Below are 20,624 nucleotides of genomic sequence, written 5' to 3'. Positions count from 1 at the left end.
CCATTTGGCCCATCGAGTTTGCACCATCTCTTGGAAAGAGCACCCTACCCAAACCCACAACTCCACCCACAAGTCCACCCTACCCCCATAGCCCAGTAACCCCACCCAATACTAAGGCCAATTTTGGACACTAAGGGCAATTTAGCATGACTAATCCACTTACCCGCACATCTTTGGACTATGGGAGGAAACCAGAGCACCCTGAGGAAGCCCATGCATACACGGGGAGAACGTACAGACTCCGCATAGACAGTGAACCAAGCCGGGAATCGAAACTGGGACCCTGGAGCTGTGATGGAATTGTGCTAACCACTGTGCTACCATGTTGCCCTAGTCAACATTGGACCGGTCTATGTGCTCATATGGATGCAACAGATCCAACGTACTATTTCAGCAGCAGCAACAGTGTATTCCCAGTGTCCTGGTTAACATTAATTTACACAACACCAATTAATTACTCATTTGGTGTTATTGGGACCTTGTGTTAAAATTGGCTGACAAATTATCCTGACCCGAGAAGTGATATGTCGGTTGTGAAGTTCTTTGGGACGCTTCATGGATATGACAGGTGCTATATCAATACAGGAATCTCTTCCGCAGCTGCAGGCCCTTTCTGTTGTTCAGTTGGATTATTATTTTCTCTCTCTCTCTCTCTCTACCCTCCCCCACCCCCCCCCCCCCCCCCCCCCCCCCCCCTCCCCTCTCCTCGTGGCTATTTCCAGTGCAGGGTTAAGACATTAGATTTTGTGGAAACAAGCTAAGATTAACCAATATGCCTTTGTGTCAGCTATGGTTCAGTTGGTAGCATGTTCACCTCTAAATTACAATGTTCTGCGTTGAAGTCGCACTGGGAGCCCCTTCCCCAGAAAGCAATGGAGGCTGGGTTATTGAATTGATTCAAGACAAGGGTTAGACTGATTTGTGATAGAAAGGGAGTCAAAGCTTATGGGGTCAAACTGCAAAGTGGAGTTGAGACCCAACCAGGTCAGGCATGATCTTATTGAATAGCGGAGCAGGCTCGAAGGGCTGAATGGCCTGCTCTGGAGTCCAATATTCCTAGGTTCCAGGGCTTGAGGACAAGATAAAGATAAAGGCTGACACTCCAGTGCAGCACTGAGGGAGCACAACACTTTTGGGGAGCCATCTTTTAGACAAGGTGTTAAACCAAGACCCTACTGACCTGCTTAGGTAAAGACGAATCAAACGTTGCTATTTCAAAGATGATTAGGGATGTTATTCCCAGTATTTTGCTCAATGAACATCACACACACAAAAAAACAGGTCATCTCACCATTTTCACAATGCTGTTTGTGGGAGTTTGCCGATTGCAAACTAGCTGGTAGGTTTCCTACATTACAACACTGACCACACTTCAAAAAGCACTTCTTTGGCTGTACAGTGCTTCATGATGTGTGGTGGCCATGAAAAGAACAAAGAGAAGTGTAGTACAAGAAAGGCCCTTCGGCCCTCAAAGCCTGCACCAACCATGTTGTCCATCTGACCCAAAACCTTTTACATTTCTGTGGCCCATAATCGTCTATTCCCATCCTATTCACGTATTTGTATTCACGTTAAAAGTCGCTATTATATCTGCTTCCACCACCTCCTCCAGCAGCGAGTTCCAGGCACCCACTACCCTGTGTAAAAAAACTTCCCTCGTGATGTACCATCAATTGAACGCGAGACAAATTGCTGGACAAAAGTATGGCTTTAATTAGCTAGATGTTAGCCCTGCGGTCGATTACAGTATAAGGACGACCGCCGGGAGTACTGGGTATTTATACCCCGCCCTGGAGGCGGGGTTAACTCAGCCTCTCGACCAATCGGGAAGCCGTCACATGACTGGTCTCAACCAACCGGTCGAGAGGCACATGACCGACCAGGGCCAATGGTAAGCCGGTGTTCTGCACCAATGGCAGGCAGCTATGCTGATCATACCACCACACCTCGCTCATCTCCTCTAAACTTTGCCCCTCGCATCCCTTAAACCTAAGTTCCCTAGTAATTGACTCTTCCACCCTGAAAAAAAAGCTTCTGACTCCATTAAATCCATGCCTTCATAATTTTATAGACTTTTATTAGGTCGCCACTCAACCTCCGTTGTTTCAGTGAGAACAGACCAAGTTTATTCAACCTTTCCTTATAGCTAATGCCCTTCATACCAGGCAACATCTTGGTAAACCTCTTCTGTACACTCTCCAAAAGCCTCTCCATCCTTCTTGTAATGTGCCGACCTGAATTGAACACGAGAGACGCGATTCTCCAGAAAAAGGTCCAAGTGTGGTAGTGAGTGGGAATTGCCACGCCCCTCATCCTAGCGAGGCCGGCAACACAATTCAATGTTAATTGGTCCACTTAATGAGGCCTCATGGGCTTCTCGCTGCAAATGAAGGCTCACCAGCTGATTCAGTGGGGCCATGCTCGCCAGCCCTCCACTAACAATGTGAAGCAGCACTTTGTTGCACTTGCACAGCCAACCCCAGCCAGCTCGCAATAATGGCACTGAGGAGACCAGCCCCAAGATTCAGGGACGCAGATCTGGGGAGGCGGCTAGAGACTGGAGGCCAGGAGGGATGTTCTGTTCCCACGAAGGCCACCCCAAGGGAGCATACACCCCCTTAACTCCCCATGTGACCCCCAATCCTCCCTCCATCCCCATCCCCTTTAACCCCACCCCCATCCCAACCCTCCCTTCATAACCCCCTCCTACCTCTTTAAACCATGCGTGTGGCTAACAATGTCCTCTGTGTCTTCTCAGGAAAAGATCTCCCATAATCGTTGAGAGAGGGCCCAGAATGGTGTGGGGTGTCGGACTTAAGAATCCTCACCTCCTTTGAGGAGCAGGCCCTGGAGATGACTGGGGTGGCCGAGAACAGATCAGTCACCCACACAGGAGGCTGGCGGACGCTGCAGAGGTGAGGAACCACCGGGCTCCACCAGAGGACCTGTCAAACGTGATTTGTTATTGCCTTACTGACTGTCCCATCCCTCCCATTGACCACATGTCCATTCACCGACAGGTCCAGCAGCCGACGGTGACATCCCATCCCTGGTGGCCCTCCTCTCCTGACTCCAAGGAGAACACCTCGGAGGAGAGCTCCGAGGATGTAACCGTTATGGTCGCGGCACAGGTGGCATCCCCACCTTCCACCAGCGCAGATACATACACCTCGTGGGACATGTTAGTGGTCAGGCTTCTGAGGCACAATCTGGTGAGCACCGGCTGCCCCTGCATCATCTGGCTCTGTCAGCCTTGGTGGTTCCCCATGGTCCCACCATGTGTCGATGCCCTCGGCGATGCACATCAGGTGGAGGCAGGAACCCTCAGGTGAGACAGTAGTCGGAGGGCTGCTGGATCCTAGGACTCAGCTGGGCCCCAGCCTGATGCTGAGCCTGTGGTACAGAGTTATCCGGAGCTGATGGAGACGATAGGGAGCAGCCGGGACATTCAGAGGGGGATGTCAGCATCACTCCATCACTTCCATAGCCGACTGGAGGAGTCCTAGAGGCTACGGGCGCAGGAGATGTTGCCAGCAATGCGTGGCACCGAGGTCAACACTACTAGGGTGGCGACCGCAGTAGAGAGCCTGGTGAATGACATCAGCACCATGAGTGAAGGTGTCCAAGACATCGCGCAGTCAGTGATAGCCCTGGCTGAGGGTTTGGCAGAATGTCCGGCTCACTGGGGGATGTCACACAGCACTAGGCTGACCTAGTCCTGCTCTCAAATGGGAATGACCGGGGTGCTGTGGAGCTTGTCCCAGTCACAGGTGGGCATTGTTGAGGTGCAGCAGAGCATGTCCCAATCACTGAGGAGCATCGCCGAGGGCATCGACACATGGTGGGACCATGGGGAACCACCAAGGCTGACAGAGCCAGGTGATGCAGGGGCAGCCGGGGCTCGAACGAACTACCCCTCCTTCCAAAAGTGAAGCTCAGGGTCCTATGGGCACTGACCGGAGGTGGGGGGGGGGGGGGGGTGCTGAGTGCCAAACTGGACCCGTCCCATGGAGTGGCAATGGTGGCCTCCAGCTCTTCCAAGTTCCAACTCTCTCATGAGGCCGCACCTCAGAGTTAGCACATGGCACATGGTGGCATGGTTGTGCATGTGCCGCCAAGTGAGCCGGACTCTCCGGCCCCAGAGCCACCAGAGAACGTCCACCAGGGGCGTCGAAGGCCACAGGACAAGGGAGGCAGCTGGCTGCCTCCACCACTGTTGTGCATCCTGGGGAAATACTTAAACATAGTGGTAGAGCTAGGAGAGCAAAGCACGTTGAGGATCACTGAGGGCACTGGGTTGGCACCATTAGGAGTGTGGGGAATTGTAAAACACATTAACACCCTTGTGCACAACCAGTATGATGCCTCTATTATTTTATTCTGCAATGTGGGCTGCCATGTGACAATAAAGATAATTTTGATTTATTTTTTTTAGTTACATTTTCCTCCAAACCATTTATATATGCTACAAACAGAAATGGTCCCAGCACTGATCCCTGTGGAACACCACTAGTCACAGCCCTCCATTCAGAAAAGCACCTTCCACTGCTACCCTCTGTCTTCCACGACCAAACCAGTTCTCTATCCATCTTGCCAGCTCACCTTTAATCCCATGTGACTTCACCTTCTGTACCAGTCTGCCATGAGGGACCTTGTCAAAGGCCTTACTGAGTTACACAAGCCTCCCTTTGCCATCTTAATTTATCTTGGTGATTGACATCTGCCACTGGCTATGGCTTAAGCTAAACTCAGCATTGACTGCAATATCTATCATTGATGGCAGCCTTGCTGGGATGACAGCACCTACCTGCAGTTCATACGTTTTGCTGGCTCGTTCTTGCTTGATCTTTGTGACCATGTCTTCCTTCATCTCATCCAGGATGGCATACAATGAACTATATTCTGTCTCCAGGTCTGTGAGAGCTCGTTCAGAATTATCCTAGAAAAAAAAGTAGATGAGTGTCAGGAAACCAAATCAGAATGAGGCACAAAACATTTGTCTGGAACTTAAAATCCCTTACAGTCAACATAAGTTTATTTTGGCTTATTTACAAGTACCAACGTTTACGTAAAAAAGACCACTTAAAGCCAGGATGTCACGAGCAACAGGTGCTGTAACTTCACTCTATTCTCGTGCACCCAGCCATTCTCTCTTCAGGCAAGTCTAGGAGGACAGAATCTGTTGGGCCTTTTTCTACAAGTCAGATGAACCGAATATAAAAATGACAAATCCTCATATTCTTGAAATAACCAATGTCTTGATAAGTTGCCATTACTACAAACTAAGCTTCCCATTGTGCTGCGCCATCATGATTTATTTTCCCTTCAGCATGACAAATGGTTGAAAAAGCCTAGCCGATACCACACCCATCCAAAATGGCCGAGGTGAAGCCAGTGAAAAACATCTCTCCATTTGGACGAACAGGCAGTTCAAATTGCATGGTTAGCAAGTTCGAGTATTGCAAAAATTCACTTGGAAGGGTTCTTGTCTTTAATTTTTTCTTTATGCTATAATTGATTAAGTACATTAAAAAAATAATGGGAGCCAGGATTACAAAAATATCACTGGGGTTGAAAAAGAACAGAGAGAAATAGGAAGTAGAATTGAGGACTGTTGGTTAGCCCAAAAGAAAAACAAAAATATTTTAGAATAAAATGTTAAAAAGGACAAATAAGTCAGAATTTCGAAAAACAAATAAAAGCTATTGAATGAGACAGTGATAGAGATAAACACTCATTAAGGGTAAAAAGTGAAAGAGGTATGTTCCAAATTTACTCTATTAGACTAGTGGAAATTCAGATTTAATTTTGAAATGTCAGTTTGGAATCATTTGGCTGCACTCAGGTTGCAGGTTCAAACACCACTCCAAGATACAAATGTTAGCCAACACCCTACTGCGGTACTGATGAAATGAAATGAAAATCGCTTATTGTCACGAGTAGGCTTCAATGAAGTTACTGTGAAAAGCGCCTAGTCGCCACATTCCGGCGCCTGTCCGGGGAGGCTGGTACGGGAATCGAACCGTGCTGCTGGCCTGCTTGGTCTGCTTTAAAAGCCAGCGATTTAGCCTTGTGAGCTAAACCATCCCCTGGTTATATATGTCTATATTACCAATAGTGCTGCTCTGGTGGGTCAGGTGGATGATAAATTATCTGTTAAACTATTTAAGTAAGTGCACGGGTTCTCAAATACCCATGAAAACATTCCGCCTTCGACTATTGTCAAAGAGAGTTTCATTGTGAATGGAGCTGCATTGATATAGAAAGGTGGCACCAATCGGTACCACAAACAAAACCTATACTAGGCCATTGTTGTGCACAGTGACTATGATTTGGAAGAAAGTTACCTCATTTTGCAGATGGCACTAAGTTGAGGGTTGGGGTCCTCAAAGCATAACAGGCAAACCAAATATAAAAGGGGTCAGACACAAAAGCTAAATACAGTGCATCCTAGAAATCTGAAATAGCTGGAAATTCTCAACAGGACGGCAGCATCTGAAGAGTGAGAAACAAGAGTTAACATTTCAGGTTGTGATGAGCACGTCACAGTCCCAAAACATTTAACTCAGCTTCCCTCTCCACAGATCTTGCCAGACCAGCTGAGGATTTCCATACAAGAACGGTCAGGATATGCTGGTGAGATTAAATGAGTGACAAATGACATTGGCATGGATAAATTAAGGTAACAAGAATAGGGAATAAAATGACTCGAGGCTATATAATGCAACCCAGAGGAAGAATCTGGGTGCATTAGTTTACTGATGCACACAGTAAGGAAAGCCAAGGAGAACAAGTTTCAACAGGTTATACGTCTGCATATACTCCGGTTTTCCTGGTGAATGAGCTGGGACAGTGGGCTAATTTAGGGGGGGATGCCATTTAGGGTAGCGAGGGATAGATTTAGGCATTTGGGGATTCAGGTAGTGAGGAAATGGACGGGGCTCCATAAGTGGAACGCAAGGAAGCTGGTGGAGGAGGTCAGAGAGGATCTTTAGAGGTGGGATATACTGCACTTAACGTTGATGGGGAGGGTCCAAGTGGTGAAAATGAATATTATGCCGAGGTTCTTGTATATCTTTCAAGCTCTCCCGATCTTTATACCAAAGGCCTTTTTTCGGAAAGTGGACATAATCATTTCTGACTTTGTATGGGCGGGGAAAATGCTGAGGGTGGGTGGGCCCCGTGGGCCCTACTACTGAGGCAGGGACAGCAGGGGGGGGGGGGTCGGCGTTGCCAAACTTGCTTCATTATTATTGGGCGGCGAATATGGACAAGGTGCGGCGGTGGTGGGAAGGAGAAGGCGTAGATGGGGGAGGAATCTTATAAAGGGGTCTAGCCTGAGAGCTATGGTGATGGCAGCATTGCTAATGGCTCCGAGTAGGTATTCAGGGAGCTCGGTGGTGCTGTCCACGGTGAAGATATGGAATCACTTGAGGAGGCATTTTAGTGTGGAAGGGATGTCAGTGCTAACGCCGATGTTCGTGAATCATGGATTTGAGCCGGAGGGGATGGATAATGTATACAGGAGGTGGAGGGAAGTGGGGCTGGTCAAGGTGAGGGATTTGTATTTGGAGGAAGGATTCGCCAGCCTGGAGGATCTAAGGGAGAGGGTAGAGCTGCCGAGGGGGAGTGAGTTCAGGTATCTGCAGGTTAGGGGCTTTGTGCGCAAGGTCTGGAGGGGGTTTCCTAGGTTGTCGGGATACACCCTGCTGGAGCGACTGCTGCTTCCGGATGTGGAAGGGAGGGAGGAATCGGGGATATATACACGTGGCTGGAGGAGCAGGGAGGCGAGCGGGTGGTGAAGATCAAGGAGAAACGGGAAGCGAAGATCAATTGGGGAGTATAGAATGAGGCACTGCGTAGGGTAAACGGGACCTCCTCTTGTGCAAGGATGAGTCTGATACAGTTTAAGGTGGTGCACAGGATGCATATCACCCAGGCGAGAATGAGTGGGTTCTTTCAGGGGGTAGCAGATGAGTGTGAGAGGTGTGGGCGAAAGTCAGCGAATCACGCTCACAAGTTTTGGGGTTGCAAAAAATTGGGAAGATTCTGGGCGGGAGTGTTCGCGGTCTTAGCCACGATAGTGGAGGAGGAGGTGGACCCAGAACCTCTGGTGGCGATATTTGGGGTTTCAGAGAAGCCGGAGCTCATGGTGAGGAGGAAGGCCGATGTCGTGGCCGTTGCTTCTCTGATTGCACAATGGCGAATTTTGCTGGAGTGGCGGTTGGCATCGTCACCAGGAGTAGCAGCACGGTTGGGTGACCTGTACGACTTCCTGCGGTTAGAGAAAATAAAGTATGAGTTAAGGGGCTCAGCAGGGGAGTTCGAGAAAAGATGGGGGATGTTTGTGACTGTGTTTGAGGAGCTGTTCGTCGTAGGGGGGTGGGGGAGGGTGAAAAAGGGGAAAACTCTGTACAGACTGTACAGTTGATTGTTGAGAAGTATGTTTCCTAGGATATTCATTTGCTATAACCTGTTTTGATACATGTTGGTAAAATACATGTTTGTAAAATACATTTTTAAAAAAAGGTTTGGAGGAGCCATCTCTTTGATGAGATATTAAACCAAGGCCCAGTCAGGACAGAAAAAAATTGTAGTATTCCTACTGCTGCCCTATCTAAGATCAACAAATTGACAAGGACAGGAGACACATTAATTAAGAAAGCCTTTGAGGCTGTTTACTGGCAGATGCCAGCACCACCCCAATGCCCGTCAATGTAATACAGTATTCCCCATTTGTTATTAACATTGAATGTTACTGGTCTCGGGAGAATGGGGATCAGGGCCTTTGCACCAGTATGCACATGCAGTCCGAAATTCAGCAGCATTAACGCTGCTCCTTCTGTCCGAGATCACTATCATTAATCCCACTCAATCCCCTTGGTAGATTAAGCAGCAAACACAACAATGTAGGCAAACTTGGACTATGGTACATTTCAAACAGATTTAGAATTATTTTCTGAATATTCTAAAAATCTCTCCCGAATTTTCAACTTTGCAATGCTCGTGTTCAGTTACTGCATCAAGGAACACTGGCTGGGTGAATCCAGTTAAGTCACACCCTGTCCACTTCAATTAGGCCCACAACATACAAAACTGGCGCTTAAACATAAAGCAGACATCCCAAAGCTGCTTGCTGTGGTGTCAATGTCTTGGTTAGGCACAGTTCCATTCTCCAGACCTTCTTATTCAAATGACTTTCTGCATGTATAAGCCCAAATAGCAAAACCAACAGTGATGAGCAAAAAAAGAGTAGAGTCTAGTCCTCTCCCTCATCCAGTACCCATTGCTAATGGGCCAGGATATGGTGATAGGCAGCAGAAACCAAGGGCAGGATTTTCCAGTCCCGCCCAGAGTTGGGAATTTCCAGTGCTGCTGAAAGCCGGCTTTCCAAATTTTCTGTACCTACCTGCGACATCCTGCCCACAAGTCAATTCTCCCTCACCCCACCAGTGCTAGTTCAGGGGCACGGAGACCAACAGTAAAGCACCATCAGCATTCCATCACAGATCACACTCAGTATAGACCAAGGACCCAACCAGCAATCTTGCTTATCCATGGAGGTCAGTGCCACAACCTATCCTGTGTTTACTCACCAAGTGAAAAGACTATTTGTGGCCTATCTTCCCATTAGTCCTTGCGGAATAGAAAAGTAAAAGCTGTTTTTACATTATAGCAAGTCCCCTGCTTATTGCGTTGGCTCCTTTGCAGCTGGCTGCAACCCAAAAGCAATCTCAATGGGTTTTAAGGCCGGTAGCTTTACCTTTGAGCTGTAGCAGGCCGCACAAATTAGCCACGTATCGCTCCAAGCACGTGTCTCTGTATAAAAACAGGCTACATGGCTCATGGTCTACGTCAAACCAGTCGTTTGATCAAGCTTCCTTGCACCATCCTTTATCTACCCCATCAGCGGCATCGTTGATATTAACCCCCTCATGTCCGTATCTAACTTCCCCTTAAAATTATATCTACACTATTTGCCTCAATTACTTTTAAGTGCAAGGTCAGGTCCTCATTCTAACCACTCTCTGGCTGAAGGATGTCCCCCTCCTCCCTGAATTCCCCATTTGATTAATTAGTGCTTATCATCCATGATCCCTAGAATTGGGCTCCCTCAAATGAGAAAGGATTGCATACAATATAAGAGAAAGACAATAGGGCGGCACGGTGGCGCAGTGGTTAGCACTCTGCCTCACGGCACTGAGGACACGGGTTCGATCCAGGCCCCGGATCACTGTCTGTGTGGAACAAAGAACAAGACCACATAAGAACAGGTCCTTCTGCCCTCCAGGCCTGCACCGACCATGGTACCTGCCTAAACTAAAACCGTATTTACTTACGGAGTGCGTATCCTTCCATTCACACCCTATTCATATATTTGTCTAGATGCCCTTATATGCCGCTATCATATCAGCTCCCACCACCTCCGCAGGCAGTGCTTTCCATATATTTGCCACCCTCTGTAAAACATTTGCCACGCACATCTGTTCTAAACTTTTCCCCATGCACTTTAAACCTATGTCCCCTAGTACTCGACTCTCCTACCCTAGGAAAGAGCATCTGACTATCCACTCTGTCCATGCCACTCATAATCTAGTAGACCTCTATCAGGGCATCTCTCAACCTCCGACGTTCCAGTGAGAACAAACCGTTTATCCAGCCTCTCCTCTTAGCTTATGCCCTCCATACCAGGCAACATCCGAGTAAACCGCTTCCGTACCCTCTCCAAAGCATCCACATCCTTCTGCGAGTGTGATAACCAGAATTGTACACAATATTCCAAATGAGGCCTAACTAAGGTCCTACATAGCTGCAACATGACTTGCCAAATTTTATATTCAATGTCCCTACCAATGAAGGCCAGCATGCCCTATGTCTTCTTGACCACCTTATCCACATGCGTTGCCACTTTCAGTGATCGGTGGACATGCGTGCCCAGATTTCTCCGCCTGTCAGTACTCGCAAGAGTTCTACCATTTATTGTGTAATTCCTACATGCATTGAACCTTCCAAAGTGCAGAACCTCACACCTGTCCGGATTAATCTCAGTCTGCCATTTCTCCGCCCAAGACTCCAAACAGTTTATATCCTGCTGTAACCTCTGACAATCCTCTTCGCTACCCGCAACGCCACCAATTTGTGTGTCTTCTGCGAATTTACTAATCAGACCAGCTACATTGTCTTCCAAATCATTTATGTACACCACGAACAACAAAGGCCGCAGAACTGTTCCCTGTGGAACGCTGCTAGTCACAGCTTTCCATTCAGGAAAGCACCCTTCTCCTGCTACCCTCTTGTTTTCTGTGCCCAAGCCAGTTCATTATCCAACTTGCCAGCTCTCCTCTAATCCCATGTGATGTCACCTTTTGTACCAGTCTACCATGAGGTACATTGTCAAAGGTTTTACTGAAGTCCATCTATACAACATCTACTCTCTCATCTATCATCTTTGTCACTTCCTCAAAAAACTCGATCAAATTAGTGAGGCACGACCTCACCTTCACAAAACCACGCTGTCCATCACTAATAAGTCCATTTGTTTCCAAATGTGAGTAAATCCCATCTCTATGAATCTTATCCAATAATTCCCCGACCACTGACGCAAGGCTCGCCGGCTTATAATTTCCTGGATTATCCCTGCTGCCCTTCTTAAACAATGGAACAACATTGGCTACTCACTAGTCCTCTGGAACATCATCTTTAGTCAATGAGGACACAAAGATTACCGTCAAGGCTCCAACAATTTCCTCCCTTGTCTCCCTCCGTATTGTGGGGGAAGATCCCATCAGGCTCCTTCCTACTTGCTTTCTATTCTTCAAGGGCTTCATCTGTCCTAAGCCTTTTAGACCATACAAATCCTTCCTTTTTCTTTTTGACAAGGTTCATGATATCCCTCGTTATCCAGGGTTCCCTATACTTGCCACCCTTTTCTTTTGCCCTCGCAGGTACATGCCAGTCCTGAATTCTAATCAATGGACATTTGAAAGCCTCCCACATGCCAGATGTTGATTTTCCCTCAAACAGCCTCGCCCAGTCAACACTCTCCAGATCTTGCATAATGCTGTTGTAATTAGCCTTTCCCCAGTCTAACACCTTCACTCGAGGACCACTCTTGTCCTTTTCCATAAGCAGTTTGCACATTCTCCCCATGTCTGCGTGGTTTCAACTCACAACCCAAGATGTGCAGTTTAGGTGGATTGGCTATGCTAAATTGGGTACTTATTTTGAAAAAAGAAGAGAAAGACAATGAATGGTTCCAGGATATTTGCAGTGTAACATCTGAGACAGATGCATACATTTTCAAGTTCTTTAATTAGGTCTTATTTGACTAATGCCTTTTGAACATTCACTCTTGATCTTTGCCAATCCATAGAATCCACAGAATCCCTACAGTGCAGGAGGCCATTTGGCCCATCGAGTCTGCATCGACCCTCTGAAAGAGTACATCACCCAAGCTCACTCTCCCGCCCTATCTCCTTAACTCCTTAATCTAACCTACACATATTTTGTCCTTCAGCAATTTAGCATGGCCAATCCACCTAACCTGCACATTTTTGGGTTGTCGGAGGAAACCCAAGCACCTGGAGGAAACCCATGCAGACATAGGGAGAATGTGTAAACTCCACACGTAGAGTGACCCAAGGCTGGAATTGAACTCGGATCCCTGGTGCTGTGAGGCAGAAGTGCTAACTATTGTACTAACGTGCCGCCCTCAAAATGTTACGTCTCAGTCTGTTTGTATACAGGCTTCCAAATTAGCACCTCCGGGGCACAAAGTGCTGGGGTGCCAGGAAAGAGGACAGGCAAGTGGAACACTGAAGGAAAGCTAACTGCGTTTGGCCATGACACTGCCCAAGAATTAGATACACTTACAATATTCACTCACACACACCATTTACTTTCAGCACTCAGTCCGTGTTTCAACATGGGAGCACCACCAATTTTTAGTTCCCTTTTAAGGCAGACACCATTCGGATTTGGAACTATATTGGCCATTCCTTCACTGTTGCTCGGTAAAAAACCTTGGAAGCCTTCTTCCAAAGTTCCTACACGAGGTGAATTGCAGTGATGCACCACCGCCACCACCTTCTCAAGATTAATTAGGGATGGGCAACAAATGCTGCCCTTGCCAGCAACGTCCATACTGCATTGAACAAAAAAAAATGAAGTGAGCTCAACAGGGTGGCAGTGTGATAGGGCTTTGCATGCTGGGCACCAAATATAAATACCTCAACATTCTTCAGGGTTTGTTTCAGCACAAAGACAAAGTTCTGGATCTCTTCATTCTTCACAGCCAGGGTAGTAATAATTTTCTTCAAAGTCTCCTGATGAAAAAGAATGAAATGAATGAAAATGAACATCGCTTATTGTCACGAGTAGGCTTCAAATGAAGTTACTGTGAAAAGCCCCTAGTCGCCACATTCCGGCGCCTGTTCGGGGAGGCTGTTACACAAACCTAAGCAAGGTCAGAGTTGAAGAAGAATATACTTAAAAAGTGTCCGTTTTCAATAGTCCACAAGAATCAGCATAAAAGGGCCTAGCTTTGCATAAAGTGAAGTGAATTAGCGTTTTACTAAATTTTTCACTGGCAAACTTTATTTCCTGATTCTTTTCACCTTAATATCGACATCCTGTACTATAGGCCTACTACCATCAATTTTTTGACTAGGAGAGGGTTTGTCTACTCCCCTTCTAACTGCGGTATGTTTCTGGCAATGAAGTTGGCTCACCATTGGCTGTCGGAAGGATCTTCCAGTTCCATCGATGGCGCTGAGGGGTGGGGGGAGGGGGGGTCATCTTCAGCTGAAGATCCCACTGGCGGAAAGGGCTAGAAAATCCCTCCCTGTGTATTTCTTTTGGCGAACAGTCGCATTTTATCCTGCACTGAACTATGACAAAGCCATACTTTGCAGCACTGATGAACCTTGCAAGAAGCTATGAAAAAAATTACACTGCTATGAATTCAAATATTATGGATTTCTGGCTTCAGTGAAAAAAATCCAGATGGTTGCATGGCAGGCAGGAAAGTTCAATTGCAAATTCTCCTTCACCAGTGTCACTGTCGCCACAATGTTTGATTGGGTTGTAAATTCTGTCAGAGCAATTGATTCGGCCCAAGTCAAAGTTTCCACTGTTGGAGTTAACACAGCGCTGACACATTATGGTCGAATATGTTTGGTAAATTGGCGTTGAGGCAGTTATAGAAAACAAAAATTATAAACTACATTTTATTTTTGTGGTTTGCTAACTCACTTGTGTGTGACACTCTACAGTGTAGGCTGCTTATATCTGCTGTTTAACCATGGGAACTTATCAGTCTTAAAACAGCTGTCCCCAGTATATCCTAAGAGAACGAACAATTGGCATCAACTGTGAATCAGCAGTTTCTCTCTCTCGTCCGAGTCAGGTCATGCGATGCAGCCACATAAACACATAGCCTTGTCTGACACTACGGGAGTGCTGTGTCATACCATCCGAGACGCCATCTCTCGGCTGGACTCCCACTGCACTGCTCACAGAAGAGCAGGCAGAGTTCTCCCAGTTTTGCTGACACCCATCGCCGCACCACCAGCACTTAGCTGGTCAGGTCTTATTGCTATCTGGGATCCTGCTGTGCACAAACGCGTTGTCACATTTCCCTACATTTAATGGCAACAATTCAAAAAAAGAGTACTTTGTTGGCTACAAAGTTATGAAGGGCACCATGTATGTACAGTTTTGAAGGGTTATTCTTGGCTCTGGGTGTTTTTCCGACCTGTTCTACTCCCAATGCTTAAGCAAGTATCCACACTGGGAAATGGCTCAAGTTAGCAACTTTAATCTCAGCTGATACAGACTCTGCTCGATTCCTGTGCCGAGGGCATGCTGAGCAGCTGGAGAACTTCATCAGCTGATGTTCCACACAGCCTGTTCTCCAACGGCCAACACAAGTGTTTAAAAAGGTTGCTCTGGGCCACATTGGCATCTAGAGGATAAAGACATCCTGGGTAGAGAATGATCCAAGATTCCTGTACAAAAACTATAAATCTATTGCTTTTATTAAAGACAATTTGATTGGTTAAAGCAATCATAGTCTTAAATTTACTATTGAACTTGATAGGTTTGAGATTATATAAATTGTTGACCATTATATTGGAAGCCAGTTTTTGTGGAGATGACTATAATTTGTCATCTAAATTTGCTCCCGACCCCAATGTCACCCAGTAATTCACTTCAGTGTAACGCAGTCCAGTCTGCTCCACTCAGACAAAACCCAAACTTTCAATGAGAAAAAGATCGAGAATCATGGCATTTTTGACGGAAAATCAGACACAGAAAGTCTAGCAAAAATTAACTTGATTTCAGAACAGAAATTATTTGCTCTTTAAAAACCAAATGCATTTATAACATCATCTTAACAACATGTCATATAAATACTCAAGGAGCTTGATCTTTCACTCTCTGTCCTACACCAATTGGAGATGCGCACCTTCACACAACCTTGTGTGATGAGCATTTGTGCGCGTCAGGTTGTACAACCATCATATTGCAGGGCCAGCCTGCATTTAACTGAACATTTTCTCAAGTGGCCTTGCTCATTTCCCCCTCAATAACATTCTTGCTCCAAGCATTACTCTCAAGAATGTTCCAGCATCCTGCACCAAGTGTCACAAAATATAGCCTCCAATCGTCCATAAATTCTACTCCTGTTTTGAACCACTCTGCAAAGAAGACAGCCTATCTCTTCCCATTCCACAGGTTCCTCTTCTCTCTCCATGCACTGTCTTTCACTTCCCAAGGATTATCCGTGATGATCATGAAACCACTGTCAATTATCATAAAAACCCATCTGGCTCACTAATGTCCTACAGGGAAAGAAATCTGCCATCCTTACCTGGTTTGGCCTCCATGTGACTCAGCCACAGCAATATGTTTGACCCTTAAATGCCCTCTGAAATGGCCTGGCAAGCTACTCAGTTGAAGGGCAATCAGGGATGAGCAACAAATGATGGTCCATTGAATCCATGAATGAATAAAGAAAAAAATTCCTTTCTCTCCCGCAAGACTAGCCAACCCCTTCCTCTAATAGCACTTCCGTCAGTCCAGTAAAACTTTAGGATTCCTCATTTTTATAAAGGTCTCCACAAAGGGCTGCAGGTGCCCACCCCTGCACTGTATTAGCAACATTCTCCATTCGGGGAGGCAGTGACATACTGGTACTGTCACTGGATTGGTAATTCAGAGACCCAGGGTAATGCTTTGGGGACCTGGGTTACATTCCCAACATGGTGGATGGCGCAATTTCAGTTCAATAAAAATCTGAAATTAAAAGTCTAATGATGACCATGAAACCATTGTCGTAAAAACCCATCTTGTTCACCGATGCCCTTCAGGGAAGGAACTCTGCCATCTTTGCCTGGTCTGGTCTATATGTGACTCCAGACTCACAGCCATGTGTTTGACTCTTAACTGCCCTCTGAAGTGGCCTAGCAAGCCACTCAGTTCAAGGGCAATTAGTGATGGGCAAAATGTGCTGGCCCAGTCCACAAAATGATTTTTACAAATCTGCTCTTTTCCATCACTTAATAAAAGGTGCATTGATATTGGGAAAGTGACACTGAAGTAAAGATCCATACTATTTAAGCCTTTACACCACATATCAATAATGCTGTCAAAACTCAGCTCTAGGGTTACAAGGAATGCCACTTGAGCGAGAAGGTGCCTTTGGAATCCATGTTTTAAGATGAAGGAGAAGGCGGTAAAATAATCGCCTGCACAATGTATCTTATAGACTCCCCTGAGCATTATGTAGGAGCCAGGCTGGGCTGGAGGTTGCTATGTTAGCCAAAATGTAACTTTGGGTTTGTTCAAACAATTTGGAAAGCCCGTTTGGCGATGGGAAGAAAACTGAGAATTTGGTCCAACCTTAAATATTACAGCAAAGGGCAAGGTATCATTAAACGCCTTTGAGTACTAACATCCCCTGGCTGAGGTAATTGCCATCTTTACTCAATTGTTGCCACTGAGCCAATGCTGGCTGGACTATTTTACTAGCACATTGCCAGGGTTACTAGTTATCATGTGTGCATTCACTTTGCAAAAACTGCATATGTTGGAAATCCAAGATAAAAATGGTGGACCTTCAATTTGCTTCCATTGTTACCCGAGGAAAGAGGGGGAAAGTCAGTCACGATTCTGGAACAGGGTCACAGTAAAAACAATGACTTTTTCTTCCTAGATACAGCTGGACCCGTCTTGCATTCCCAGCAACTTCATCTTTGCTCTCTTTGCTTGTATCTCTCGGCCCCTGGGTTCAGGTTGTTGATGACATGTCTTCCCCCCCCCCTCATTCTCAGGCGGGGGGGGGGGGGGGGGCACAGAAAGAGAGGGGCAGAGAAAGCAAGGAAATCGTTTTAGGAAACCTCCCCTCAATACCTTCAGATCTGGTTAATTTGGGGCTCCGCAAGTTCACTGTAAAAGCCTTTAGCTCTGATCCTTCAGAATACAAATGACAACAGGTCAGCATGGTAGCACAGTGGTTAGCATTGTTGCGTCACAGTGCCAGGGACCCGGTTCTATTCCCGGCTTGGATCACTGTCTGCGCGGAGTCTGCACGTTCTCCCCTTGTCTGTGGGTTTCCTCTGGGTGCTCCAGTTTCGTCCCACAAGTGCCGAAAGACGTGCATGTTACATGAATTGGACATTCTGAATTCTCCCTCTTGTGTACCCAAACAAGTGCCGGTGTGGTGACTGGGGGATTTTCACAGTATCTTCATGGAGGTGTTAATGTAAGCCTACTTGTGACAATAATGAAGATTATTATTAAAGTAAAGTGCTAAGGGTGTAGTTCAGGCACAGAATTTGGAATTAGCGCAAACATCAAGATTTGTACTAATATCTCTTGCTTTAAATATCCTACAATCAGGAGTTTGTCTAGCATCCAAGCCCTATTCAAAATTCTGGAGACCACAGGGAAAGGCCGAAATCCAAGCACGCTGAAGGTTTCCCCATCACAGAAATATTCAATTTTTTAAAATGTCTCACAAAATTGGCGGAGGCAGTGATAAACCCACCCACAGCCCCTAACCATCCTGATTATAGGTCACAAATCAGATTTATAAACTTGATTGTTAAGGACACAATTCAGGTTTCTATAGGGGGGCTTAAAGATACAGCAGCACTGACACTCCTTTCAAACTGGTTCATCCTGAAACCAGCTCAGACACAGGCCTATAACTACCAGTGAGAGACAACATTAACTGGGTTAAGTGGAAAAAAAATAACTAATTTCTTACAGTATATATTAAAGACCCTGTATAATCCATACAATGTAAAAAAGGACTAGCAGTGTATATTGGAATACACAAATAAACAATGCAGTGACCACACCTGCAGTATTAATCCAACTAAACCATGCTCAGCACAGGCTGTAGTGGTTCAATGAAACAGCAAAACGCAATTATTTCCAATCACCCACCCCTCCCATTTTCCGTACCAAACGCTGGTTGCATTTACATTTTTTTTTTAAAGCCTCAGGTCTCCACTGCTATCTGAATTTAATGAGTAAATCAGGCTTCACGCGTTAAACAGCAGGAAAGCAGGCCAGAAAGCTGGTCGAAATGATCTGAAATTCATTTGCAAAATGCAAAAGCTGAGCGCATTTTGTAACGCAAGTCAATTTCCTCTCTCCCTCTTTCCCCTAGCCAGGTCCCGTTGCTGGAAGACCAGGTTGAAGCATTCACTGTAGGTTGTTACTGTCTCTCTCTCTCTCTGTTACCTTGTTGTAATCTGCCATTGCGGACCTGAGTGAGGAATCCTTTCCGTTTCTTTAAACACAGCCGGTTGCATTTACATTGCGTTGGCTCAGTTTCACCCCCTCCCCTCCACTCTTTAAAATCCCGAACAAAGCACAGAGTGCGAGAAAAGGGGGACTTATCACTGAACAGTACCAGGCTCTGCGCAATAGCAGCGCTCACTACAACGGATTGTGGGATTTGTAGGATTTGCGGATTTTAACTCTGCCTGCATCACACAGCCGGAAACATCTCTACCCTGCAAAGCTTTCAGCAAATCAGATTCTCTTGGGCTGTTAATTCCTGGGGTTGGACTAAAAGCATAGTATTAAAGACGACAGTCCTCTTGATCATTTCCCGTTTATAATGGGAGTTTAATACATAAAACAATTAGAACATAGAACAGTACAGCACAGACCCTTCGGCCCTCGATGTTGTGCCGAGCAATGATCACCCTACTCAAACCCACGTATCCACCCTACACCTGTAACCCAAGAATCCCCCCTTAACCTTACTTTTTTTAGGACACTACGGGCAATTTAGCATGGCCAATCCACCTAACCCGCACATCTTTGGACTGTGGGAGGAAACCGGAGCACCCGGAGGAAACCCACGCACACACGGGGAGGACGTGCAGACTCCGCACAGACAGTGACCCAGCCGGGAATCGAACCTGGGACCCTGGAGCTGTGAAGCATTTATGCTAACCACCATGCTACCGTGCTGCCCCTAATTCCTTAGGGTCAGTATCCCCTTTCCACAGTTTGGACCCTTTTTGGATTGGAGTGATTTGGTTTAGCTCAGTTGGTCAGATAGCTGATTTGTTCTGCGGAGCGAGGCCAACAGCGGCCTCGTACCGGCTGAGGTTATTCATGAAGACCTTCTCAACCTTGCCCTCTCACCTGAGGTGTGAGGACCCCGAGGTTAAATCACCAGCAGTCAGCTCTTCCCCTCAAAGGGGAAAGCAGCCTACGGACATCTGGGACCATGGCCACTTTACTCACGTTATAGGCAATCGTGGAAAATAAAAGCAAAATCCTGTGGATGCTGGAAATCTGAAGTAAGAACAGAAACTGCTGGATAAACTCAGCAGGTCTGGCAGCATCTGTTAATAAGGAGGGCTTCGTAGAGTCGATTGGGCTGGGTGTACATTTGTTGTTTCCAGTGCCCAGGTTAAAGCCCTTATAAACAGAATTAACGGCCAGAATTCTACAGCTATTCGCTGGCCCGCTGCCAATGCACCCCCACCCATGGGTTTCCCAGCAGCGGGGAATGGCTTCAATAGGAAATCCCATTGACAGCGGCGGGGGTAGAGAATCCCGCCTCCAGCAAACGGTGCGCCGCCTCCCACTGCTGAGAAACAAGCAGCTGGGAGGATGGAGGATCCTGCCCAACGTTTCGGATCTCAATGACCCTTCTACAGAACCTCTACAGTCAATCATAGAAGCCATTTTGTGCCAATACATTGCTCCCCAAACAACATCAATGATATGATTACTAATCAATCTGTTTTGCCGATGCTGGCTGGGGTTGAAAATTGATCAGGACAGAACTTCTCCTTCTTTCGAACAGATGTCAATGTTTCAAACGGCTAATACTCCTTTAGTTCCGCACTGCTGTCTCAGCCTAGATTATGTGTGCAAACCCTGGTTTGAGGCTGTGACGTTATAGAGTCATAGGGCTGAATTCTCCGCCGTTGGGATTCTCCGTTTTGCCAGATATCTGGTGCGGCGGGATGGAGAAACCCGCCCATTGAGTCATGGAGGTTTACAGCGTGAAAACAGGCCCTTCGACCCTACATGTCCATGTCGCCCAGTTTTAAACCACTAAGCTAGTCCCAATTGCCTGCATT

The 20,624-nt window shown here is 46.5% G+C and overlaps 1 protein-coding gene across 1 annotated transcript in view; it reads right to left on the bottom strand.

Moving 5' to 3' along the window:
* The window catches only part of fsd1 (fibronectin type III and SPRY domain containing 1), a 56,347-nt gene extending 37,377 nt beyond the window's left edge, over positions 1–18,970 (bottom strand). Inside the window, exons 1-3 of the mRNA XM_038777120.1 lie at positions 18,757–18,970; positions 13,230–13,325; positions 4,808–4,939 (exon numbers count right to left, since the gene is read on the bottom strand). Coding sequence (XP_038633048.1) covers positions 4,808–4,939; positions 13,230–13,325; positions 18,757–18,774 — 246 coding nt within the window. The 5' untranslated portion in view covers positions 18,775–18,970. The remainder of the gene's footprint in view (positions 1–4,807; positions 4,940–13,229; positions 13,326–18,756) is intronic.
* Between the last annotated feature and the right edge of the window lie 1,654 nt (positions 18,971–20,624).

Source organism: Scyliorhinus canicula, chromosome 18, assembly GCF_902713615.1.
Source record: "Scyliorhinus canicula chromosome 18, sScyCan1.1, whole genome shotgun sequence".
Lineage (NCBI taxonomy): Eukaryota > Metazoa > Chordata > Chondrichthyes > Carcharhiniformes > Scyliorhinidae > Scyliorhinus > Scyliorhinus canicula.
This window is presented reverse-complemented; position numbering and strand designations above follow the sequence as displayed.